The sequence below is a fragment of the Hyaena hyaena genome, unplaced genomic scaffold (genome assembly GCF_003009895.1).
Source record: "Hyaena hyaena isolate Hyena2069 unplaced genomic scaffold, ASM300989v1 scaffold_723, whole genome shotgun sequence".
Lineage (NCBI taxonomy): Eukaryota > Metazoa > Chordata > Mammalia > Carnivora > Hyaenidae > Hyaena > Hyaena hyaena.
This window is the reverse complement of record NW_024081356.1, coordinates 322,644-347,895: the sequence shown is the minus strand read 5'-3', so window position 1 is coordinate 347,895 and position 25,252 is coordinate 322,644. Positions and strand designations below refer to the sequence as shown.

At 36.0% G+C, this 25,252-nt stretch overlaps 2 protein-coding genes and 2 long non-coding RNA genes across 5 annotated transcripts in view; 2 read left to right on the top strand and 2 right to left on the bottom strand.

The window, feature by feature from the left end:
• Positions 1-15,069, bottom strand: part of PKD2L2 (polycystin 2 like 2, transient receptor potential cation channel) — a 40,063-nt gene extending 24,994 nt beyond the window's left edge. Inside the window, exons 1-8 of one of the 2 annotated variants that reach the window (XM_039217903.1) lie at positions 15,038-15,069; positions 14,257-14,358; positions 12,660-12,793; positions 10,796-11,052; positions 7,485-7,706; positions 3,526-3,754; positions 1,950-2,120; positions 1,476-1,657 (exon numbers count right to left, since the gene is read on the bottom strand). In XM_039217903.1, the coding sequence (XP_039073834.1) occupies positions 1,476-1,657; positions 1,950-2,120; positions 3,526-3,754; positions 7,485-7,706; positions 10,796-11,052; positions 12,660-12,793; positions 14,257-14,358; positions 15,038-15,068 (1,328 nt within the window). In that variant the 5' untranslated portion in view covers position 15,069. Of the gene's footprint in view, positions 1-1,475; positions 1,658-1,949; positions 2,121-3,525; positions 3,755-7,484; positions 7,707-10,795; positions 11,053-12,659; positions 12,794-14,256; positions 14,359-15,037 lie in introns of those variants that run through there. The other variant, XM_039217904.1, reaches the window with a different exon arrangement.
• A 185-nt stretch (positions 15,070-15,254) lies between these two features.
• Positions 15,255-22,949, top strand: LOC120220755. The gene is made up of 2 exons (XR_005525652.1): positions 15,255-15,434; positions 20,095-22,949. It is a non-coding gene; the product is annotated as an uncharacterized LOC120220755 (long non-coding RNA).
• Positions 17,089-25,137, bottom strand: MYOT (myotilin). The gene is made up of 7 exons (XM_039217927.1): positions 25,039-25,137; positions 21,996-22,042; positions 21,387-21,519; positions 20,125-20,332; positions 18,060-18,225; positions 17,515-17,648; positions 17,089-17,289 (listed from the first exon to the last, which is right to left on the bottom strand). Exons 1-7 carry the CDS (start codon positions 25,120-25,122, stop codon positions 17,117-17,119), a joined length of 945 nt encoding a protein of 314 aa, XP_039073858.1. The 5' UTR covers positions 25,123-25,137; the 3' UTR covers positions 17,089-17,116.
• LOC120220756 overlaps positions 23,640-25,252 on the top strand; it is a 55,625-nt gene continuing 54,012 nt past the window's right edge. The window contains exon 1 of the long non-coding RNA XR_005525653.1: positions 23,640-23,699. This is a non-coding gene — a long non-coding RNA (uncharacterized LOC120220756). The remainder of the gene's footprint in view (positions 23,700-25,252) is intronic.

Here is a 25,252-nt window from a genome sequence, read left to right as displayed (position 1 = left end):
AGCTTTGGATGCTGCGCTTACTTCCCTGGGTTCTTGGCTTTTGATTTTGGTCCACTTATTACTCACTTTTCAGTTAGTTCTTCAATGCTATCTGTATGTCATCTAGCTTTTTAAATTGTCCTGAAGAGGAGGTTGATCTCAGTAACCTAGCACTTCAGTAACAAAAGCAGAAGTGTCTTCATTAATGCATTCTAAAGTTGTCTACCTCTTTATGCTTTGTGCCTTATACTTCTTTTCTTTCCCACTAAGGTAAGACCAATTTCCAAATTCTGTAAATTACATTATAATTGATGTCCAGTACTACTAAGTTTTATTATTAAGTAACACTTGAATTAAGATCCTAGGAAAGGACCAAGAAGTTGTTGGAAGTGCAAACCTAATTCACTCAAGAGAGAGCTAACCAGACTTCTCAAATTATAGGCTATTTGACATTGGGAGGGATCATTGGGAGTAACAATCCAGTTCCTTTATTTGCAGATAAAGAAATAAAGGTCGAGAAAAGTTGAATAGCTAAGTAGCAGAATCGGACAGTAGGATTATATCCTCTTGATTCCTAGTTCATTCTTCTTTCCACTACTGATTAATGAAATTTCAGACAGTTACCACTTCAAATATTTCCATGTGGATGGTAAAAAGAAAGCAATCTTGTTCATTTCTTTAGATCAAAGTTTCCCCCAAATCAAGTAAAAGGGCATGGAAAAATAAGTTTGGAGAATTCTTAACTAAAGTTAAGAAAGTTATTACAGTTTTTCTTAGAGCCATCTGTTAATATTCACTATAAATTTCCAAAAAAGTGATGCAAAATTTCCCAAACTTAGTTAAATATGAAGCCATTTCCTCCCAATAATCAAAAATTATATTTTGAGAATTGATATTTTAGACTATTATAATTTTCTTACGCACACAAAACTTGTTTTACATACCCAGAAAGGAGAGTAATTGTATTTAAATTGTTCTTAACTTTAAAAAAAAAAGTCTGAAAACTTTGCTAAGGATTCTACTTGATCAGTTCTATAAGTTTGTTCCCTGCTAATTGCTTTATTTGTATAAAAATATTTTTAAAACACAGCTTTGTCAGATCGGCAAAGGATAATCAGGTCAACATCAATAAAAGGATTCTAAAGATGGACCCCTTAAAGGAAAACATTTAAGCTTTCTTTTCCCCAGAGAATAAATTATTACAGAGACACACAGGCCAATTTCTGTTACATTTGGTAAAATTTTCACTCCCAATGAAAAATGAAAAAGTATCTTTCTAATGTGACCTTGTAACATTTAAAAAATGGACTGCACCATTCATTTGGGTCTTCTGATGCTAAACACTACCTTGAGTGTGACAGGTATTTTGCCATCAATGAAAATATAAAACCAAGTTTAAATTTATTAAAATGTATGTTACTACTTATCATAGGCCTTTCCATGATTTTTTTTCTTATAAACGAGTAAATATAATTACATTTATGCTAACAGCTTACATGGCATTTTGAAAAGTGGAAAAGTCGTCAACTTGTGATCCAAAAACAAGAAATCCTAACTGAGCATAAGCAAAGAATATTATAAAAAACATGATGGCAAATCCTACTATGTCTTTGAGACAGCGGGACAAGGTTGATGACAGCTGAGACATTGTCTTATTAAAGCTTATGAATTTGAATATCTGAAAAAGAACAAAGTTAATTGAAATAGAAGACTATTCAACATTACAATTACTTAGAGTAAGTTAAATTAATTTCAGGAAAAAAACTGATTCAAACTAAAGAAAGTACTTAATGATAGGAGTGCTTGAGGATTAGCCACAATCATTCCAAGGCCAAACTACTTTTAAAACTACTTTATAGTTAAGAAAATCCTTTTGTTTTTTCATAACTTTGTAGCTTCAGTTCCCATTTTGCTAATATAATAAAAGATCTATCTAATCTGCTGTACTTAATATAATAAAATATAAATACCTTTATCCATGCAAAAAAGATGGTAATAGCAATTACATTGTTGTAATAAATGTACCAGTATGCAAGAAAATAGAAGTCTGAATATTTTTCAGTATTTTGTAACAGTTCTCCAAGTAAGAGAAAAATTTGTATATTACAGTATATGTTGAAGGAAACAGCCACAAAACACAACTAAAGGGAAAATAAGAAAGGTTAATTTAGGGATGGTTTCTACCTCTATATCTCTTGCAGCCTATGAGCAAAGGAACAAGTTCATCAAAAATTTAATAAACTGGAGAAATAAGACATAGGCTTTTACATGAATGAAAGTAAACCTCAACTTATAGAAGTTTGAAATTGCATAATGATCACAAAAGTAGAAAAATACTAATCACCTGACCATTCTAAACTATCTGCCTGTTTCTTTGAGTTATAAGGCACAAATGTATAAAATGATTATATAATTCTGACTAGGCTGCGTTTTTGCTCCATGTAACTATGTGATACCAAGAAATTTATTTTTATTTATTTACTTAGTGTTTATTATTCCAGTATAGTTAACATATAGTGTTATGTTAGTTTCAGGTGTACAATTATAGTAGCTCAACACTTCCATACACATGATATGTAAAAGTTTAGTATTTTCTACCACATAATACTAAAACAAATATTTTACAGTAACACAAAAATAAGCCTTTTGATAGCTCTGTGACAACTCTTCTAGAAGAGAGTTCAGAACCAGATTATCTCAAGTATCACCGTTTTAGAACTGTCATGAAAATCTTCATTTGACCCTTTGCCCGAATTCTCAGAGAGTTAAAACATTCAATGTCATGCTGTACATTAAATTTTATCGGGGATAGCAGAGAAGTAGGTGGCTCATTTTCTGACTCTGAGACATTGGTAATCTGGTTTTGGGAAACAAGACTTATCTCCTGGATTGGCCATAACTAGGGGTCAATAAAGGTGAAAGATCACATTGTGTAAGCCAGAAATATTTGTTACGTGTTCCTAAGACCAAGTGCTTACCATTTGTCCCGCCCTGCCTACGGCTCTATGTTTATTTTAATATGTTCCAGTGATAAGAACTGACTGTTTTTGGAATTTCTTTCAGAGGCTAGCTCCCCTGTCCTGGTGTTCTCTGTGCTCACAGCTACTCTCTGGCTGCTCACTTCCTCCCCACCTCCCCCCTTACAAGATCTGCCTAGGCTTGATTTTGCATATTCTTTCAAAATTCAGCATGAGGAGGAAAGCATATTGAGGCAATATAGAAGAGTACATTTCCAAAAATAACCATGATTTTCAACATGAGGCCATATAAGAAACACATTTTTGAGTGGGGTGAGGGAGACCTATTGTGCATATGAAATCATAATACCTGTAGAATCACCTATTCTTCTAAGTTTATGCTGGTCCTAAATCAGGAAAAAAAGAGACTTCATCTTTTTGGTGGCACACCATAAGTATGCACTATGATAGGTCCTGTTATGATTGATACTTGAAGCTTTTAAAGGAAGTCCCAGATGAATAGAAAACTTCTTTCCTTGGTACATTCAGATGTGATTCCCTTGAATGATACATGTGAATATATACTTACCACCAAAAGTAGTAATTCTAGCCAGTTCCAAACACTTTTGAAATAGGCAGACTTAAATTCTCTTATTTTTTGGGCTTCTTGTGTTGTGAAAACAATAAGAAAAATACAAAATGTGATTTCACAGGAAGCAATAATATAATCATAGTAGCTAACATATCTGAGGAGCTTCACAGAGTAAAACTGCCATGAAGTAATGATTCCTCCAGTTGCAGGGAATTCTGCCACCAATCTGTAAAATTAGGTTAGTGGAAGTCACTGTCCATTTATTTCAAGCATTTGTATTTCAGAACCTAACTCAATGCGAAGTTTCTAATCAGTGATGATGTGTACTTTAATAATCAGTTATTTTGTACAAAATATGTTTTCTTGGGCTCGTGTGTTCAACTTAAATTCTAGTGGATTTGCTTATTTTTAAAAAATATTTATTTTTGAGAGAGAGAATGTGTGAGCAGGGGAGGGGAAGAGAGGGGGGTACATAGGATCCAAAGTGGGCTCTGTGCTGACAGCAGACAGCAGACAGCCTGAGGTGGGGCTTGAGTTCACAAGCCAGAAGATCATGACCTGAGCTGAAGTCAGACACTTAACCAACTGAGCCACCCAGGTGCCCGGGATTTACTTCTTTTTTAATAGTTCCACTTTTTTGTACTCAATATTCATAGCGGTCAAAGACCAACGTGGTGGAGAAAGTAAGATCTGATTTCAGGCAGATGTTCTTTTATTTTGTGCTTAGATTGTTTGGTTATAACTGGGAATACTATTTTATCTCCACAGGACAATGAGATGATGTTCAAGAAAATGGTATATGGCTAGTTACTGTTATTAGTCAGGACTCCCCCCCAAATGCATAATTCTTGAATATTTCACAGAAGGAAAATACACTCTCCCCCTTTAGATTAGCAGAGACACATCTTCTAAATGTCAAGATTATATATTTTCCTTAAAACAAACGTTTTCTGTTTGCTTTAGGCCCAGGATGTTGGATACAGGGATCTATATGCAAATAGAAGTATAAAAATTAATTCCTACACTAAATAAAAAGATTTTGAGCCTTTTCATGTATTTCTAGTGTTCTCTACAACTTCAGATAGTTAAGAATTGGCAGTAATTTAAGGAACCAGTATCTCTATCACGATGTACTTAGTCCTACTTAGGGATTATTAGCAAATATTATTCATACTGGAATAAGGTGCTGCCAAAGCTGTTTCACCTTGCACATAGCAGGGGCGCAGCATTGAATAAGTGAGTTAAGTGAAAGAAACCCAATATTTTGATCTGAAGTGTACATTAATAAGGTAAAAAAAGGAACTGTATTGTTTCATTTGCCAGATACATTTACAAAAAAGAAAGTAAATGAATGAGATCCTGACTTAAGTAATGTGCTCCCATATAACTAGAACCATCTGCTGGTTTCTAATTTGGGGCGCCTGGGTGGCTTAGTCGGTTAAGCGTCCTACTTTCGCTTAGGTCATGATCTCGCGGTTCGTGAGTTCGAGCCCCGCGTCGGGCTCTGTGCTGACTGCCAGCTCAGAGCCTGGAGCCTATCTCAGAGTCTGTATCTCCCTCTCTCTCTGACCCTCCCCTGCTCACGCTGTCTCTCTCTCTCCTAGAAATAAATAAAAATATTAAAAAAATAAAAAGTAACATTTTATTTTTAATGTTTATATATTTTGGAGAGAGAGCAGAGCTGGCGAGGGGCAGAGAGAGAGAGAGAGAGAGACAAACAGAAGATCCAAAGCCGGCTCTGTGCTGACAGCAGAGAGCCCTATGTGGGGCTCAAACTCACAAACCATGAGATCATGACCTGAGCGGAAGTCTGATGCTTAACCAACTGGGCCAACCAGGCGCAGCTAAAAATTAACATGTTAAAAGGTAATACAGAATAAGCATAAAACCCAGAGACTGGAAATCTGGACTTAGTTTAGTGTAACAAGGAGTTCTTTGTATGATTTTAGGCTAGTTATTCCAATGTCTCTCCACTTATTTAAGGCATACAAATGATTTGTCCTCTTTATCCTGATCAGGACCATTGGAAAGAATGATTAATGCTGGTAAAAGCTCTGATTTTCTGAAAAAAGAAAAAAAACTATAAAATAAGTGTGTAATATCCATTGCTACTTAAGAGAATTCATTTATTTTATTCATTTTTACAGGGTTTATTCTAATTTATTTTTAAATTATTTTTTAAAGTTTATTTTTATTTCTGAGAGAGAGAGAGAGACAGAGAGCAAGAGAGAGAGGGGGCGGGAGGGGCAGAGAGAGAGGGAGAGAGAATCCTAAGCGGGCTTTGCACTATCAGCCTGAACTCAAGGTGCTATCAGTGCAGAACCTGATGCAGGATCCAATCTCACGAACCATGAAATCATGACCTGAGCTGAGATCAAGAGTCAGAGGCTTAACCAACTGAGCTACTCAGGCACCCCCATTTACAGATTTTAAAGGGCCATGGCTGTGTTTAATTGTTGCTGTTGCACAAGGGCAAAATCCTGTGATCAGACACCAACTCCATATTTCATTCAGAGTAAAAATATAAGACTCATGAGAGAAAAGTGGCTCACTGAGATTTTAGTGGACACTACTATTTGCTTGTCTAGCAGTCATTATCCCACTCCTCCTTCCTACAGAACCCCAACCATATCAGGCATCCACCATTCCCAGATCACTCAGAAAGCGGATTCAATCCCCAGGCAGATCCAATCAGGGTAATCCTATTTCCTTTGCCAGTGTTTGGTTCTAGAACACAGGCCTAAAGCCAATTAGCATGGTCCAGGTTAGGCAAATGACATAAGGTCATCAGACTAATGGAGAGAATTTTTTCTCTTTGGATAGTTTTGTCCCTTGCCACTACCTCTTCCTTCTCTTTCTCCTCCTCCTCTTCCTCCTGTGGGAATGTCTCTCATCATCCTCCTGGGTCTAAGTTAGCCCACGCGTATATGTCCTTATCATGCAACGGCAGAAATGCAAGAGAGCAAGTTTTAATGTGCAAACTTATTTCAAACTTCTGCTTGTATCCTAGCTGCTCCCATTCCATTGTCCAAACCAAGTCACAAGGCTGAGTCCAGTGTTAGGCGCCAGGGAAGGTGCATCCTGCCCTGTGTGACAGGGCGCTGCTAGGTTACATGGCAAAGATGTGAAAAACTGGGGCCATTTTTGCAAGTCAACACAGGCTCTAATAATTTCTAGGACACTAGCTACTGGTATATATTGTCTGAAATTTAAATTCTTCATTCTTAAGACAAAAATCAATAACTTAATAAAGAAGCTCATTCTGAAAGGAAATCAACAGATCTGAATGATCTGATTTAGAGGAAGAAATCAAGACTAAATGTTAGATCTGTGCAACTGTAGAATGACAAGAAATTAGACTGTATCCTTAATATAAAACTGACATATTGTATGTCATTCTCCATGTTCTTGAATATCTTCCAAAACAATGAAACAATGAATCTGATGTTGTTTTAGCATATTTTTCATTATTGGCATACTATATTTATTTTGAAGCCTATGATTTTAATCTCAGTACAAACACATACAAACTGGAAACCCTAACAAGGGCTCTGGATGCTTTTTGTTTTATTAATTAAAAAATTTATTTCATATTTAAAACATTTTTTTAACTTTTTTTATTTTTGAGAGACAGAGAGACACACACACAGAGTGCGAGTGGAGGAGGGACAGAGAAAGAGAGGGAGACACAGAATCTGAAGCAGGCTCCAGGCCCTGAGCTGTCAGCACAGAGCCTGATGTGGGCCCCGAACTCAAAAACCATGAGATCATGACCTGAGCAAAAGTCGACGCTTAACTGACTGAGCCAGTTTTAAGTGGGCTCCATGCCCACTATAGGGCCTGAACTCAATACCCTGAGATCAAGAATCTCATACGTCACTGCCTGAGCCAGCCAGGGGCCCCTCTGGAGGCTTTTAAAATTCAATATACTAATAAAGAGATTTTGAGTCACTTACCTGATGATGCAAAACAGATTAACATTAGCATTGTATAACGAAAAATCAATGAAAATAACTCTAGTCCCTCTTGTGATCCAGCTGTTGAGTCGAAGGTTAATAAATTTGTTTTTTGTTTCAGATTTTGATTTTGATAAAGTGAAAATAAATCCCCCATTTTGGTAAACACCAACAAATCCCCAGTGCCAAGGGGAGCTAGTATTAGGAGTAGAATACTTCCATCTGTTAGGTATAAAAAGAAATGGAGAGATGAGAAAGCCTGACTGAGATATATTCTAAGAATTTAAGTTAACCTTTAAAAAAAAGGCAGTATTAAGTTGGTAAGTATTATAGTAATTTCGAAGCAAGACAATGAGTTAAGGGTTAAGATTTAATATATTTTTAAAAGTTTACTTATTTTGAAAGAGTGGGGGAGGGACAGAGAGAATCTCAAGTAGGCTCTTGTGCTGCCAGTGCAGAGCCTGAAACTGGGCTCAAACCCACAAATGGTGAAATCATGACCTGACTTGAAGTCGGATGTTTAATCTACTGAGCCACTCGGGTGCCCCAAGATTTAATACGTTTTCATTTTTTAGTGCGTTTTGTGGGCAACACACTGGACCAGATCCTATGAGAAAAGGTTTTTTTTTTAAAAATCCATCTGTTGCCTCAGGGAACTTAAAATCTAGAATACAGTGGCTGTATTCTTTTTTTTTTTTTTTTTAATTTTTTAAATGTTTTTTATTTATTTCTAGGAGAGAGAGAGAGACAGCGTGAGCAGGGGAGGGTCAGAGAGAGAGGGAGTCACAGACTCTGAAACAGGCTCCAGGCTCTGAGCTGGCTGTCAGCACAGAGCCCAATGTGGGGCTTGAACCCCTGAACTGTGAGATCATGACCTGAGCCGAAGGCGGACTCTCAACCGACTGAGCCACCCAGGCGCCCCAGGTCATATACCTTTATAAAAGTCAATCAAGAAGGGCTTTGTTACAATGTCTATATTGTTATAACGAAAGTTCATAAACCAGAGTAAAACGTGGATACCTAAATTGTTTCCATCCTTCCTTTTTTTCTTTTAATGTTTTATTTATTTCTGAGAGAGAGAGAGAGAGACAGCGTGAGCAGGAGAGGGTCAGAGAGAGAGGCAGATACAGAATCTGAAGCAGGCTCCAGGCTCTGAGCTAGCTGTCAGCACAGAGCCTGATGCGGGGCTCGAACCCACCAACCGTGAGATCATGACCTGAGCCAAAGTCAGATGCTTAACCAACTGAGCCACGCAGGCACCCCCATCCTTCCTACTTTTAACTTAATTATGAGATATCAAAAAGTAAAGTCTTGACTCCTCATTTCAGTCCCTGTTCAGTCTCTGCAAACAGAGTTGAATGATTATTTGAAGATGCACTGCTTAACTCGTGTTCTATTAATAATACTGTGCTTATTTTCAGGAGGAGGGAAAAGAGATAATACTAAGAAAAAAACATACCAACCTTCTCCTACTTCCAATTTTTTATGATGTTTTAAATTAGTGAATGTTACATTTTAGATGGACAGCCACAAATTGATTCTTAATTTGGTTGTTAGGGAATGATAAGTATTATGAACCCAAATCTGTAGTGTTAATTTTGGTATTTAAATTATTTGCAGTTGTTATGAGAATTTGGAATATTAGAATACCTAACAGATTAGTTTTCAGATTCCAATTTAAAATGTGCAATTGAGTAATTGATTTATTTTGTACTTTTTCATTGAAAGAGATGTATAGTACTGTAACATTTAAGAGAATGTGTCATCATACTTATGAGTTTACTAGATTTATGAGAATTATACATTGTTATCCTATAGTATAACCAAAGACTTACACAAAGAAAAAACAAATCAACAAAACCCACAATGCAATGATTAATCTTGGGGCTACAGGAGAGGTTGATGAACAAAAGAAAATTTAATCATTGTTCATATCTATAATGTAAACATTGGCTCCTGATTAACAAAAACTATGATCTAACTACAGGCTAAGAAAAATGTGTGTTGTGGAAGGGGACCTATGACAGACACCTTTCATGACAGAGATAGTAGGTACGTAAAACTGTAAAATCAAGTAATAGCAGTATAAAATGCATTATTTAGAAGTAGGAAGTACAGGGGTAACTGGGTGGCTTAGATGGTTAAGTGTCTGGCTCTTGATTTCAGCTCAGGTCATGATCTTGTGGTTCGTGAGTTCAAGTCCCATATTGGGCTCTATGCTGACAGCATGGAGCCTGTTGGGGATTCTCTGTCTCCCTCTCTCTGTCCTTCCCTCATTAGTGCTCCCTCTCAAAATAAATAAACTTAAAAGAAATAGGAAGTATATACCAAAAGAAACAACTAAAAGAGCTAAAAGGGGCTGCTTCTGAAGAACTGTGAGTAGGAAAAGATGGATCTTTGTATTTGTAACATTTTGATAAATATTAAAAAACTTGTTCTCTGCCCCCTATGATTTTCATAGCATCCTAAAAGTAATGATACCAGAAGCTTCTGTATTAAGGGGAGGAAATGTCAGTGGCTTTGGGTTTCATGTTTTCAGTACAGACAGGAGTGTACACCTGCATTAGCCTCAGCCAATTTGGAGAACACTGCTAGAAGAGCTTTAGGAAGGCATCATCCGATGCAGTGCCTCCACAGCGTAACTGCTCCTTTTCAGCCTTGGCAATAACGGAAGTCATCGCTGAAGTCAGCCAGAGTGAGAAAGGAGGGAAGCATCGGAGCACACCTAACACACTCCCAGTGGTCTCAAGAAGCATTTGAGATGGGTCTGAGGTGAGTCTGGTCAGAGATAGAAAAGATGAGTATTGTAAAAGCATCGACAGATGTTTTACCCTGTGTCCGAAATGACTTAGCACTTCATATACCCAAGTTAGAGAAAAAAAGAATATTCTTTTATATCCTTTGGTAACAAAATAACAGGTTCACTTTTACTTTTTTTATTAAAAATTTTTCTTTATTTATTTTAAGAGAGAGAACAAGCAGGGAAGGGGCAGACAGAGAGGGAGAGAGAGAATCCCAAGCAGGCTCCTTTTTCAGTGCGGAGCCTGATGCAGGGCTCAAACTCACAAACTGTGAGATCACCACCTGAACTGAAACCAAGAGTTGGACAGTTCACTGACTGAGCCACCCAAGTGCCCCCACTCTTACATTTCTTAACACTGCTTCTCTGAGTCTTCCTCTGGTTTGATTATTGAAATAGTCTCCTTACCTGCAAGACCTTTGTTGGTATTATTCAGAAAATATACATACTTTCCCAATTTTTTAAAGATGCAATGGTAAGATGAGAGAGAAAACTACATGTAACTACTTACTCAGTTTCCTGTTCAAGGCCAAAATCAGATGTGTCTTCATTGCTAGAAGTGTATCTGTCATAACATTCACTCATCAAAGACTGAAATGATGTATAGATCTTGCATGTGTTGTTGCGGACTTTTAGTTGACGGACTCTGGGCACTCCTAAAAGTATGCTTTCATAGTAGATGCGACTGCTGTTCTTTAAATTATACAACATCTTGTTTGTGTACCATGCGTCCCAGTACAGACCTTCCAAAAGGGGTCCTTCCATAAACTTCATATAGAAAGATAGACGTTATGGGAAAAATATTTTCATTCAATTGTATAACAGAATCTGCATTCACAATGTTACCTTAAAAGCATGAGTCAGTAATTTTAGGAGTATGAAAATTATTGATCAAGCTGCCATTAACATTAATGGAAATGATGTCGATAAGGATAATGAAGATGGTTAATATTTACTGTGCTCTTATGTAGGCACCGCTCTAGTTCTTTAGAAATACTAACTCCTTTAATTCCATAACCCTTTACCCTTTCTTATATGAGGGGTATATTAACAACTGCCCCCTAAAACATGAGTATCAAAGCCCATAGCCACGTATTCATGGTTGTCATGGCGCTAATTCAGGACATCCCCTGAGTTGTCTTTGTTGCCTTTCCCCACCAACTCCAGCGGTGGTAACTGCTACTCCCGGCTCTGCCCTTCTAAGAGGCCCCAAACCCAGGGTTCAGGTTTTTCTTTTCTGCCTTCATTTTCTTTGCCACTGGCCATGTATACTTCAAGACAGTACAATAAAAAAAAGAAGCAGGGTTATCTCTGCTTCTAGTCTCGGGGAAAATTTCCTCTTTCTTTCATATTTCACCTGGTCTATATCAACGACCTCGAATCATCTGCTCTCATCTCACACTTTCCCTCTTCCTCTCAGGAAGTGACCCTGTCTCCTTCATAGGTTTTAAATTCCTAGCATGACATTCATGATTTGACCTCTTGTTCAGTTTATAGTTTGGCCTTTTCCACCTCATCTTCTATATGCCTATAATGCCAAACAAAGTGCCATATGTGGAATTACTTATAGCATATACTGTTTCTTCTTCCTAGAATGCCCTGTTACTCATCCTTTAAAACTCAACTGAATTGTCATCACCTCTGGAAAACCTTCCTATCTCTTCCTTATATGCCCTGATGTTTGCGAATTGGGATACCTGAAACTTCTCTTAATTGTTCTTTCCTAATAATGTGAGCATCTTGCTAAGCTAAATGTAATGGGGAAAAAAAAAGTCTATTTCAATGCTGATGAAATGATTCTCTCACATAATTAAAAACACTATAACATTATATTTTACATATGTACTATTTATTTGATTATATACTGTACATTACTGTAATATACACAGTATAGGGCTGTATACCAAAATTACATGTATTTCACTTTATGGGACATTTAAGGATTTTTTAAAAAGTTCATTTTTTTCAGTAATTTCTTACTCCCATAGTGAGGCTCAAGCCCATAACCCCGAGATCAAGAGTCACCTGCTCTTCTGACTGGGCCAGCCAGGTGCCCCTGTTTAAGGATTTTTTAAGACTAATTTTCACTATACACAACCACAGTTTGATGTGGATCCTAACCCCACATGTTTTTCCAACTGCAAAGACAGTGTTAAAAACATATAACTTTTTAAAAATTATAAAAACTCTATTACACTGAGAGCATAGGTTCTCAATATACACTTACTAGCTGGTTAATTCTAAAAGTTTAAAGAAATGATATTGATTTTTACTCATTCCTTCAACGAATATGTCTCCAGTGCCTATTACTTGTGCCATGAGTTTGTTTATGCAATACCATAAGCTACTTCATCCTCAGTCACATGATACCTTACCTTCCAAAAATCAGTTATGCTGCGAATAGATTTAAAGTTGATTCTTTCATCACCAGGCACAGAAGTGTCCAAAAATAGAGATGACATAACTTTGTTTAAGTAATACATATGTGGGTTTACCATGCCAAAAGTCACTAAGGAGAAGAATTTTTGTTTAAAAATTTACGTTTAAAAAATCAGTTTATCAGGTTTAAAAATTAGTTAAGTTTTTTCCCCCAATTTTGTTTTGAAAATCCAAATTTTTTCTTAATTATAAAAGTAATTAAAAAAATGAAAATGGAAATACACAAAACAGGAAAAACCTTCCTGTCATCCCACTGCTAGAGCTAGGTTTAGCACATATTCTTGAGATTTTTCTATATGCCTACACATTTATAAAGAAAATAAGTTTATTTTTTACAAAAATGAGATCATATTATACATACTCTCCTGCCAGTTAGCTTTCTCTCTATTTTGACAGTAGCAATATAATGGTGAATAGTAAAGCTATGGACTTTGAATTCAAACAGATAATGATTTGAGTCCCATCATAGGGATAATCCTCATAGTTTTGTTATGAGAAGTGAGATAATGCATGTGGAACATTTAAACCATGTTTTGGCACACGGTAAGAATTTTTAAAAATATTAACTAATATTCATTCTCTCTCTAGGAATAGGCGGTTAGGTTTTAGAGAAGGGTATAGACTATGTCATCTTCTTTTTTTGCTAGAAGCCTCTTAGTTTTTACAAGTACCTATCTTCAACATTACTTCATGGCACATAAACCTATGCCATGCTTTAATGTTCCATATTATTTCACTCTATATACCAAAATGTTAAAGAAATCCTCTGTTGATGAAGATTTAAGTTGCTTTCAATTCTTCCTAATTATAAAAATCTTTTTTGACATCTCTGAATAATGGAATTGTCTTTTTAATCAAGATCTGACCCAAATTCACTCCTACAATACCAATGAGTTAACTAATAAATACTTGCCAGTGTGTAAGCTATGTCACCATGTTATGTCTGGCCACTGAGCTTACACCTACTATTTGTTGGGCACTCAAAGGATAAAATGCTCTTTAATATTGATTCAGTCAATGCTCTTGACCCAATGCAAGCTGAGATGTTTTCCCAGTCTCCTTAAAGATTTGCATTGTTCTATACCTTCTGTGACTCAGCACCTGCATATTTTACCGTTAACTGTGCAATAGGCCAAGGAAAAGAGCAAAGCAGACAAGACTAATTTCCTTGGCCTCATTTGGAGTTTGACCTATGAAACTGAGCTAATGTATCAACATGGCTCTAACAGACATCACGTTAGAACTGCCAACTCAAGGGAATAACTATATTCAAGAAAGAACTGACAACTAAAAGCAATAATTCAATCATGCTGACTATGATAGTTGTTTCATTACATCTGTGACTTAAAGCTATGCCCTTTAAGAAATGGAAATAGTGTAAATCTTAATGAATTTAAGGTAAGTCTAAAATGAGTCAAAACTTTTTAAAGATGTCTTAGTAGTCTGAGAACCTATGGTTTATAAATTACATGTTTTATTTTCCACCTCCACATAACTCCTTAGTTCAGTGTCTTCATCTACATCTATACTTACATATACATAGGTTTATTAAAAAAATAAAGTAGAGTGACAACTCCTGAAGTGTGGTTCTAATTTCTACTTCCTTTCTGTAATGCAGGGTAGGTTTCGGAGCCCCTGTGAGACATAAAACAATTTTTTTCCTTACATTATTATGTAATTTACAATGTATATAAATAATGATGATGGAACTGTGTTTTCCACTTTTATTCTGATATACTGTGTGAAGGCAAGCTCCAAATGTTTCTCGTTATTTTTTTATTCTCACCACTTTTATGAAGAAGTAATAATTACTAACATTTCCCATGGGGGTAAGCAGGCAGTCATTTTATGATTGTACACTAATGAATTTTATAACAGGGACATTTCCTCAACAGTCCCGTCTGAAAGTGAAAAATCAAAATACAAAAAAATAAAAGATAAGTAAGAAAAGAAAAAAATCCCTCATCTTTATAATCGTTTTCTGTACCGTCTATATTGCTTCTTGGGAAGGCTGGCTTCTGCTGGAGGGATGGTGGACTGAAGGACTTTGGGGAAGGCCCTAGCTACGGTATTTGTACAGCAATCAACAGCTCCCAGCTCGAGCCTCGTGCAAGGGGCTGGTGCCACATCCCCTCAAGGCTTCAGTTTTCCCGTCTGTGAAATGGGATCCCTGTCCACCCCTTCTCATAGATGGGCTACAGGTGCTAGAAGTCTTATTTCACTTGAAAAGATATGGAACTACAGAGTTAACTACCAGGGGATGCGTAATTGCCAAATAAGCCCTGCTCCACCACTCCCTAGGATCACCCCTCACCGCCTCTTTGCCACCGTGACGCCTCAGCCATGGCCGACCTGGAAAACGACACCGTTTGACCTCCCAGGTCTGCGGCGCCTGCGCGTAACTTTACGACATGCGCCACCTAGCTCCTGCGCCTGCGCAAAGCCTCACGGGCCTCCACCAGCGCAAGCCTCTCTACAAGTGGCAAGCGCGCGTGCGCACCGAGGACTCTCTGGGAAGCCGTCAGCTGAGGCGGGGCTGGGAATTGCGGCGTTTTATCTCTGGCGGAGGGGCTGGTTTCTAGGGCAAACCTGGCTTTGGGCCTGGGGTTGGTGGTAAAAGTCGTAGTAATTAATTCTAACGGGCTACTGTTTCTTGAACACCTTTTACATTTATTGGCTTGTTTAGTCTTCACATCCCCCCTTCCTGAAAGGTAGGTGTTTTATCCTCATTTTAGGTCTGGAGAAGCCGAGGCGCTGAGAGGGTCAGTGACTTACCGAAGTCCACAGGTGGCGGGGTCAGGTGTGCAGGACGCCAGAGCCCGAGTGTCTAACCAAGCTCCCACTCTGCCGCCGGTGCCTGCAGACGCCGGTTCTCATAAACCGAGAGCTGCAGCTAGAAGTAGCTCCCACCCCTCTTCCCACCCAATATGGCTAAAGAAAACGATAAAATAGATTTAAACAAAATCCAGCTCTGAAGTTGATGATGAGGGAGCGTAGGCCTAACAGCAGTTCTTGGGAGCCCAGACTCATATCTGGCCCTGAAGCTTTGCAAAGATGGGAAGGGTTGTAAAACAGCTATAGAAAAGACCGAAGAAATTTGTTTGTAAATTAAGGCATCCGAACCCCGCTCCCCAGGATATGAGACAAGAGGGAGTCTCATGTTGGAAAAAAGGAAAATAAAACGGAATTCATTAGAAAGGCCCTAGAGCAGCCAGCAAAGAAAACCATCAGGCTGTTTTTGGAAATAAAGCTGCTCTTGTTATTTCTCTGAAAGAGATGTAGAGTGATGTTGATAAATGCTATTTTATGTGCAGATGAAAAGCAAAACGAGGCCACACAGCAGCGAGGGTCAAAGACTACCAATGATAAAAGAAAGAGAAGAGGCCTAGCAAAAGGCCATGGCCAGTGCATAGGAGGCCTGAGAAGAAAGGGCTAGTATCGTAGCTTAAGGACAGTGTAATAAAAGGATTTTCCCATTCCTGTACCTAGACTCTCAGATGCTCACAAAATGATGTTTTCTATTGTAATAGCTTACCTGAACTTTAAATGTAAGAGGATCCCTTCCCCCGTCAAATACAGGTATTGAAATTTACATGAAATAAGAGAATTAAACAGATGAATCTACAGACTATTCTTAATCCATTCAGCTCAGTAGACTCAGAGGTCTTGAAGATTTAATAGATTTAATTTGAATAAAAGAAAATCACAGTTTCAGGAGTCTGTCAGGATTTAAGTTATTGATGTTGTTTCCTTTTGAAATGCAAATCATGGAAAGTCTAGCTCAATTTCAGGAGGAATTGACTGAGCTGCAAATGAGCTCCATTAAGACACAGTTCTAGAACATTACTATTATTGCTTATTTAGAACTTGTTATTTGTAGGTTTTGCTTGGTGTATAATATATAAAAAGCAAAAGTTCTAAAGATCTAGACTTTTGTGAAGAGAAGACAGTCTGTTTTGAATATTTGAAATTTTATTCTCTTTTGACATTAAGCTTTGGAACACTCAGATAATCTATACCATGTTAGTATTCCTATAAGAGAAAACAGGTAAAACAGTATGTAGAAAGCAGAACCAGTAAACCTTATTACAAACATTAGATGTGGTTAAATAATCTGTAATTGTTAAATGTATATTAATTAAATGTTAAAATTTCACATTTTAAAATAATCTTCTACAATTACACACCCATATGCCCAGATTTTAATTAGGCTTCGCAGACCAGAGAAGATAGAATGTGCAAGAGTCAAAGGATAAATACTATAAACATATATTAGTTATATTACCTAGTTAAAGCCATAGTCTGTTATTACAACTATGGATTTACTTTAAAATTTTAATTGAATATATTACTAATAGTGTAGTTGTTGTGTTTTTCAATGTTGGTAACCTCATTAAAGTTCTTCACTTTCATAGAGTCCGGATTGAGCTGCCAGACGCTGAAATTCTCCTTCGGGGTTAAAAGCTTGTTTCACATCCAAACCTTTACCATTAAGTGCTAAATATTTGCTGAAAGTTGGTCGAACACGTAACTGCTTAGGAGCTGGAAGAGTTTGGTTTTGACGGACTGAAATAGATCACATAGAAGCTGATTCAGAAAACATGTTCTAAACAAGTGGGTTGTACTAGGTATTCAATTATCAGACCAGACAAGAAAAAAAATCAGAACTGTTAGGGGGGAAATCTCTCGCATTTTATACTGTACATTTTTATATTATGCTGAGATTTGTGTTTCTTACTAAATCTTTCTGATTAAGTCCTTTATAACACTTGGATTGATAGGGTCACATACCTGTAACATCTAATCTTGTGTTACATGTGATCACTCCAGCTTCATTAACTGCAGACACAGTGTACCACCCAGCATCTTTCTTGTTTACATCTTTTATCAGTAAAGTAACTCTACCAGAGTTATCATGATATAAACTGGAAAGAAACAATAATAAAAAATTAAAGTATAGGAATTAATTTTCCTGTGAAAGTTTATTTATGATACTTATGATTAAGAAAATGAAGCATCTGGAAGTTCTGAGGCTGTACGTAGTCAGTGCCATGTAGCATTGGTTTTATTGAATTTAACTTCCCCCCACTTAATTTTATTTGTGTTGTTATTTCCTTGAGCCGTCTTTATTGTTAGTAAAAAGGTAAATCCTAGCCTACTGTATGCCTTATGTTTTTGATTAGTGGAATCTGGGTTAATGAGCTTTATTATATTTCTCTACATGTTTTAAAACTAGACAAAGTGAGATTACAAATGCATGCCATTTATAGTGCATTTCAAGTACAACTGGATTCACCCACATAAACTAGAGTTATGTCTAAAAATACTTAGCCTACCTTATTCGGTCAGTGTTGAATTGTACCATTTCATTATTTCTTTTCCAGAAAAGCTTTGGTGGAGGTACAGCTGAGATTTGACATTCTAGCTTCACTGAGTCTCCCTCAAAAACTTTTTTGCTTTGTGGCTTGTAGATGAACATTGGTGCTCTTCTATGTTCTTTTGCTATATATTAATAAAAAATTCAGGTATTTGAAATATTATAAAAAGAAAATAAGTCAAGCCAAGGTATTATGAAATTTGTATGTTGACATAAAAGTTTTAAAAACACTAGCAAGATTGGAAGCTTTATTTTTTGATATTAAACAACATAGAATACTATATTATTATACCATTTTGAGTTCTAGAACAGTACTTTTGCATTGAATTTACAATCATGTTTCATCAAAGAATTTAAGTGATATTCTCATTTATGTCTCTTCTTTTTTTTTTTTTTTTTGACCCCTCTCATCACTTTTATTCAATACAGTATAAGTAATCCAATTTTTTAAATCGGCAAGATATCCCAACTCATTTATGTCTCTTCTATAAGGAGGCAACATGAATGGTGGCAGTACCAGACAATTTAGGTTCAAATTCTCTATTTGCTCCACCAGTCATGTCAAATGGGAAAGATTTGTTTAGTTTTTTTGAGGCTCAGTTTTATCTATTGTAAAATAATTACAGGTAATAGTGACTGCTGTGACTACCACACAAAATTACTGTGATGATCAGCTGAGATAATGAATGAAGAAGCATTTTGTAAACTGTAGAATAGCATACAAATATCAGTAATTATTACATCATTTCTTTAATTACCTGAAGGAAAAGAGGAAATAATATCAAAATACTGTAACCCTAGCTTTTCTGAGGGAGAAATGAAATTGAACAGATGCCTGGCAAGGCCTCTTTCAGCTTTAACATTAATAATATTTCTGGAGTGATTCACACAAAAAGATTTACTCAAAGTTTAATCACTTGAATTGGATTTGTTTGATTCCCAGATCACTAGGTTTCCCTTAGACTGAGGCCCATTATCACATCATAGAATAATCTTAAAGGTTTTTCATTGATCTAAGTAGAATACAAACTCAAGGATATTGTTCATCCTTTAACTTGATCAATATTTTATATAGTCAGCAATAAATTATATCAAAATATCTCTTCTGCAGTACCATGGCTTAAACCATTACAGATGCAATATATATTTAAAGCACTTAAATTCTAATATTTCAAAGTAGTTTTATAAGAGACTGCCTTACTGAAGACCAATTTGAGAAAGGAGTTTAGCCATACCTGTTTTCTAAAGTAAGTAGGCGTGTTTTTTTTATAAATAGACTCGTATCCTAGTAAATAGAACATCATCTGAGGCTAAAAGTTAACTTTTATATCTCAGTTTTAAATTTTATGTGATCATGACAATGCTGTAAAAATAGGAATCAGGTCATTTTAGATGATCTAGAAATGCTTATATCGTTGACTGTTGAATAGTGCAGGGCATTGGGGCACTCCCGCCCCACTGCCGTGCAGTTGAAAATCTGCATATAACTTTTGACTCCTGATAAACTTAACTCCTAATAGCCTACTCTCAACTGGAAGCTTTATTGATAATATGAACAGTCAGTTAACACATATTTTATATGTTATGTGTATAATATACTGTATTCTTATAATGAAGTAAATGAGAAAAAAGAAATTGTCATTTAAAAAATCATAAGCAGGTGAAAATAACACAGTATTGTGTTATAAAAAATCTGCATGTAAATGGACATGCACTGTTCAAACATAGGTTCCCTGAGGGTCAACTGTACTGCCTTATTTGATTTGTCTAAAATTGCACCATTTCTTTATTTCCTTTCTTAAAAAGCTTTGGTTCTAGGTCTCTTGTTGAAGTTTCCCTCAAAAATGCTGTTTCTCCTCCCTCCCCTACTCTGCAGCTGTTAGATAAAAATTGGCATTCTCTTGGGTTGTTTAGACATTGACCTTAAATATGAAGTCCTGTGGGATTTTCTTTTTTAACACTTTTTTTTTTTCTTACTACTGCTGGATTTTAAGGAACTCTTGAAGATCCCTCTGAAGGCTTACCCAGGACATCCAGCTGTACAGTAAAGGTGGCTTCTCCTGCTCTGTTCTTGGCAACACATGCATAGGCCCCTGCATCTGAAACTCTGACCACTTCAAAGATGAGTGAATGGAAACCCTTTTCAGACACTATCATTTTGTGAAGGTCATCTGATTGAACTGGTCTTCCATTCAGATACCATGACACATCAGGAGCTGGCAGTCCGCTTACCTGGAAAGGAAGACACAAGAAGGAGATGACAGAATTTTAAATTATATCATCACTGGTACCTATTTGTCCATTTAAAGCTTTTAACAGTTCTAGTATCTGAGTGGGTTTGTGATTCAAAATGCGAAGCAGAAGCTTAAAAAAGTGTTTGCTTTCAACAGTGTTTTAGCAAAACAGTAGAAATTAAAACTCTTGAAGTCAGTGTAGTATTTTCAGACTACATCAAACCATATCTAGCTCTTTTGTATGCACTCTCAGGCCCTGTAAGATCTCTCAGTTAATATATTTAGAAAATTAATTTATGTTATATAGGTCTCCCCAAGAAAAATGAAGTGATAGGACTTTTTGGATAGTGGTAACTGTAGTTGAAGTCCCAGAGGGATGTACTTGTGATGCTTGCTAATTTAATGGATGACTTTACCAAAATAGAGTGCTCTTGAGCTGTAATTCTGGTGTTTAAATTCTAGTTTGTTGAGTGTTCTCATATAAACCTTAACAATTAAATCCATACACTGACTTTCATTCACAAGAAATCCAGAAAAATATTTTATAGAAAAATATCTCCAAAATGAGAATAATAAAAATGTCCATCTTTCTAAAGATAACTTCTAGCATGAAGATCTCTTCTAAGCCAGGTGAGCAGGTTGGCTTGAATTTCTTAATGGAGAAAAATTAAAGAGGCATTCTGCTTTAGAAATCCTGTTGGTTTGATAGCTTTACTTACATAGATTATGTATTGGGGGTAGGCACTATTGTGAGTACATAATGTCTGTTTACTCAGTTAATCCTCATAACAACTTTATGAGATATATTTGTTACTCTGCCATACAGATGAGACAAAAGCACAGGAAGGTTAAGTAACTTATATAAGGTTACATAGCTGGGAAGTGGCAAAGCCAGGATTCAAACCCGGGTAAGGTTGGTTCCAGAATATTTGTTCTTATCTACCATACGTGCTGCTTGTTACGGTGTGTAGCAGGTTATGAAGAGGAAGAGGACACTTTTCAAAATAGTATCTTGTTGCTATTTTTCCTTCAATATAATTTTGAACTCTTACTTTGAAGTCCATTCTGCAGAATCTTCCTTCTTCAATTGACATGTTCTCTGGCACTTGAATGAAACGAGGTGGGTAAAATTTCTCCTGGATTGCATCCTGATCATTCACATCTCCCCTTGAAGATGATCTGCTTCTACAAAAATATTTTAATAATCACTATACAGGAAAGTTGTCTTTGTTGTTCCTTTTACACAAAGATAGTTTAGCTATCGTATTGGAATCCCCAGAGTCTATGCTATTTAGTGTGTCAGTGTAATAACAATAGAGAGAGGCCTTAGGACTGTATTTAGTGATGGCGTATTTGAAGACTATTAGAAATGGTAGCAATTTAGGAAGATCTGGTACAAAGTATACATCTTTATTTCTTTTATACAGTGCTACAAACTGATGAAGAAACTGATCTGTTAAAATGGAGAGTACTTCCCATGGACAGTTCTTATCATGTGCAATGATTTGGTAATTAGTATTCGGTTTTGATTGTCATGAGATATTTGCTTAACATGGACATGTGGTCCTGGTTTATTTGACCAAAACATACAGTTTTAAGCTGAAAATATTTTTGGTAGCAAAAGAGATAGTTCTTTAAAAATTAAAAAAAAATTTATTTACCTTACTTGTGATGTAGGAACTTGCAGTCGTGTGTGTTCTAGGTTGTGCTGTTTGAAATTATAACAAGGTGAGAATGTTAATATGTGGTTACTAGCTTGAAATGAAGCAGAATTAAGAAGTCATAGTTGAAACGAACATTTCTATATTGGCTGTATTTGTGCAGTTATGGTTAATTCCATATACAGTAGATCCTTGAACAATGCAGGTTTGAGCTGCACAGGTTCACTTATTATGTGTTTTTTTTTTTTTTTTTTTTTTTTTAAGATAAAATACACTCCAGTACTTTAAATGTATTTTCTCAGCATTTTTTTCCTCTAGCTTATTTTATTGTAATATAGTACATAATACATAAAATGTACAAAATCTATGTTAATCTACTTATTAGTAAGGTCAACAGAAGGCTTTTAGGTAGTTAAGTTGTTGGAGAGTCAGAAGGTACATGGGGATTTGAACTGTATGGGGGGGGTCGGCACCCCTAACTCCTGTGTTGTTCAAGGATTAACTGTATTAAGTACTTACAATATGGTGCACTGACTTTATAATATTCTTGCAAGAAATGTCCAGAATTAAAAGGACTGTTTAACAGTAATGATACATGAAAATGAGCTAGACTTTGAATTCATGGTAGTTCATTTTTTGTATGACTGCTTTATAACAAAGGGAAATATGTTCCCCTGGTGTATTTGAAATGGGAGCACATGGTACGGATTGTCCTTTAGTAAAACAGGAATAGACATGAAGTCACTTGTGTTGGCAGTAGATACAAGGTATTATGCCCACTGCTCAAAAGTACACCAACAGCAGTAAACACATATTAGACTGGAAAATGCTTCTCTTTTTAGCTCATGGCACAAAATCACGATGGACACCATGGAAGATGTATGTAGAGTTACGAGAAGGTTTGAAAACAATATTAATTACTTCCTGCTTAATAAAAGTTTATTTATTTATTTATTTTTACAAATAGTTTATTGTCAAGTTGGTTTCCATATAACACCCAATGCTCATCTCCACTGTAAAAGTTTATTTAATTTAAACAAACATCTTTTAGGATTTATATCTGAGTACCAGAAAATTCTTTCCATTTGAGAAAAAAAAAGAGATTGATGGAAATCATAATTAATTGTCAAATACTTAGAGCTTATTTTATGTATTTCACTGTGCTTGGCACAGCAGAGGAGACGAGTGAAAAACATATCCCTATCCAAATATCTGAAAAACACCTATAATCTGAGTATACATTATTTATTTGGGAATAAATATGTTTAATGTATTTGGTCATTTTAAAATAATATTCTTACAACTCTTAACAATTTTTGGCTAGTCTTAAGGTTCTCTACGCTGGATGTCAGAAGAACAATTCACTTATCAGATCAACTAATTTTTTGGTAAAAAGTAAAAATAATTTAATTAAACCCAGAAAACCCAAATTAAATTTTTTGCTTTTTCATACTGTAATGATTTAAATATGTATATATTCATATTGAGAGATGTAATCTTTCAGTTTTATATAATTTGGTAACAATTTAATTATTAGAATGTTTGAAGTATACACAAAAATCTAAGATTTATCTTTTCTGATTTCATGATACGTTTTGCTATCTCTTTTCTTGGTACTGTCAACTTCATTTTAATGTTGTTAAAGAATGAATGAGAAAAATAATTCATCCTTGTCCTCAAAATCATACACTGTGAATTTATAAGGTAAGCTGTCAATATAACATTGCTTTGAGTTATTTCTACTAATAGAAGTAGGTTTGCATCTTATTCTTACTGTAATCTTTACCAGTCCAGAGTCCAACACACAGTAGGTGCTCCATGTAAGTTAATTGAATGAGTGAATGTATGAACTGTTCATTAGCCAAAAAGAGGCTTAAGTTCTTTTTTCAGTCTCTAGTTATTTGCATGGTTAGACCCTGCTCCATCCTTTTGAGTAGGTCTTGTCACATATAACAGTAACAAAAATCCTATTTTCAGCTTCCAGTATTTAGGAGATTGGAGTCTTAGATACCCAGTTTCATCCCTTTGGTGCCCAGTTTCTTGTGAACTTTTTGGGAAGAGATGAGAGGTAACTACAGAAGGAAGACCACAGTAACAGTTCAGTCTGTCTCTCCAACTGAATATTTATCTTTAGGGTTACATTTACATGTTAGAATGAAGTTGATCAGGATCAAGCCTGTGAGATATTCACTTTATGCCCTCCATAAAGTTTATATGTTTGTGGAAAAGATCTGTTTGTTAATCTTTTGTTAATCTTGAGCCATTACTCAAGGCTTTTTAAAGTTTTTGTTGTTGCTTGTTTTATTTTTAATAAGCATTTTTGAATACAGAAACTAAGGGAATTGGATATTTCATTAGTTACACAATTTTGTTTTATTTTATTTTTTATTTATTTTTTTAAAAAATGTTTTATTTATTGCTAGGAGAGAGAGAGAGAGCGTGAGCAGGGGAGGGTCAGAGAGAGAGGGAGTCACAGACTGAAACAGGCTCCAGGCTCTGAGCTGGCAGTCAGCACAGAGCCCGACGTGGGGCTCGAACCCACAAACCGCGAGATCATGACCTAAGCGAAAGTCGGACGCTTAACCGACTAAGCCACCCAGGCGCCCCACACAATTGTATTTTAAAACATTGAAATGATTAGCAACTTCTTATGAGAAAAGGTTATAATTACTTTGGTTTAGAGTTTAAAACTTCTTTTAAAGACTTACAACTCATAAATTCTCTATCCATGTGGACAATGGAAGAAGAATCCTAGGTGTAATGGACCTCTAAAGGTCCAGATGGAGAGTGACACTGTTAGCCTTCTGGTGTTTTGACTTTGTGACATTTCATATGCAGATATTAGAACACCAGAAAATAGAGTAAAATTTTAAATTTCTCTATACAATTTGGCCTATTGTGGACTCTCCTTTTTATATGTAATGGAGCATGGAAGTGATTGACTTTTGCCTCAAATAATATTTATAAGCATTTGGAAAAACAGACATTTGAAAATGACACTAAGGAAAAATACTCCAGTTAGTTAAAGATTATTTTAATTTACCTGTGGTGAATCTTGTGCTTCACTGTCATTTTGAGCTTGAAACACAGCAGCTGCATTCTGTGGTCCTAGCAATCTGCGAGCCATCTTCTCCTCGTATGTTAGCCGCTTTAAAGAAATCAATCATTAAGGAGAGAGTAATGAGACTTAATAAAAGTTGCTTGTACACCTTTACCTTAAAACCACCAAGAATTCTACCAAGGAAGGATAATTCTGT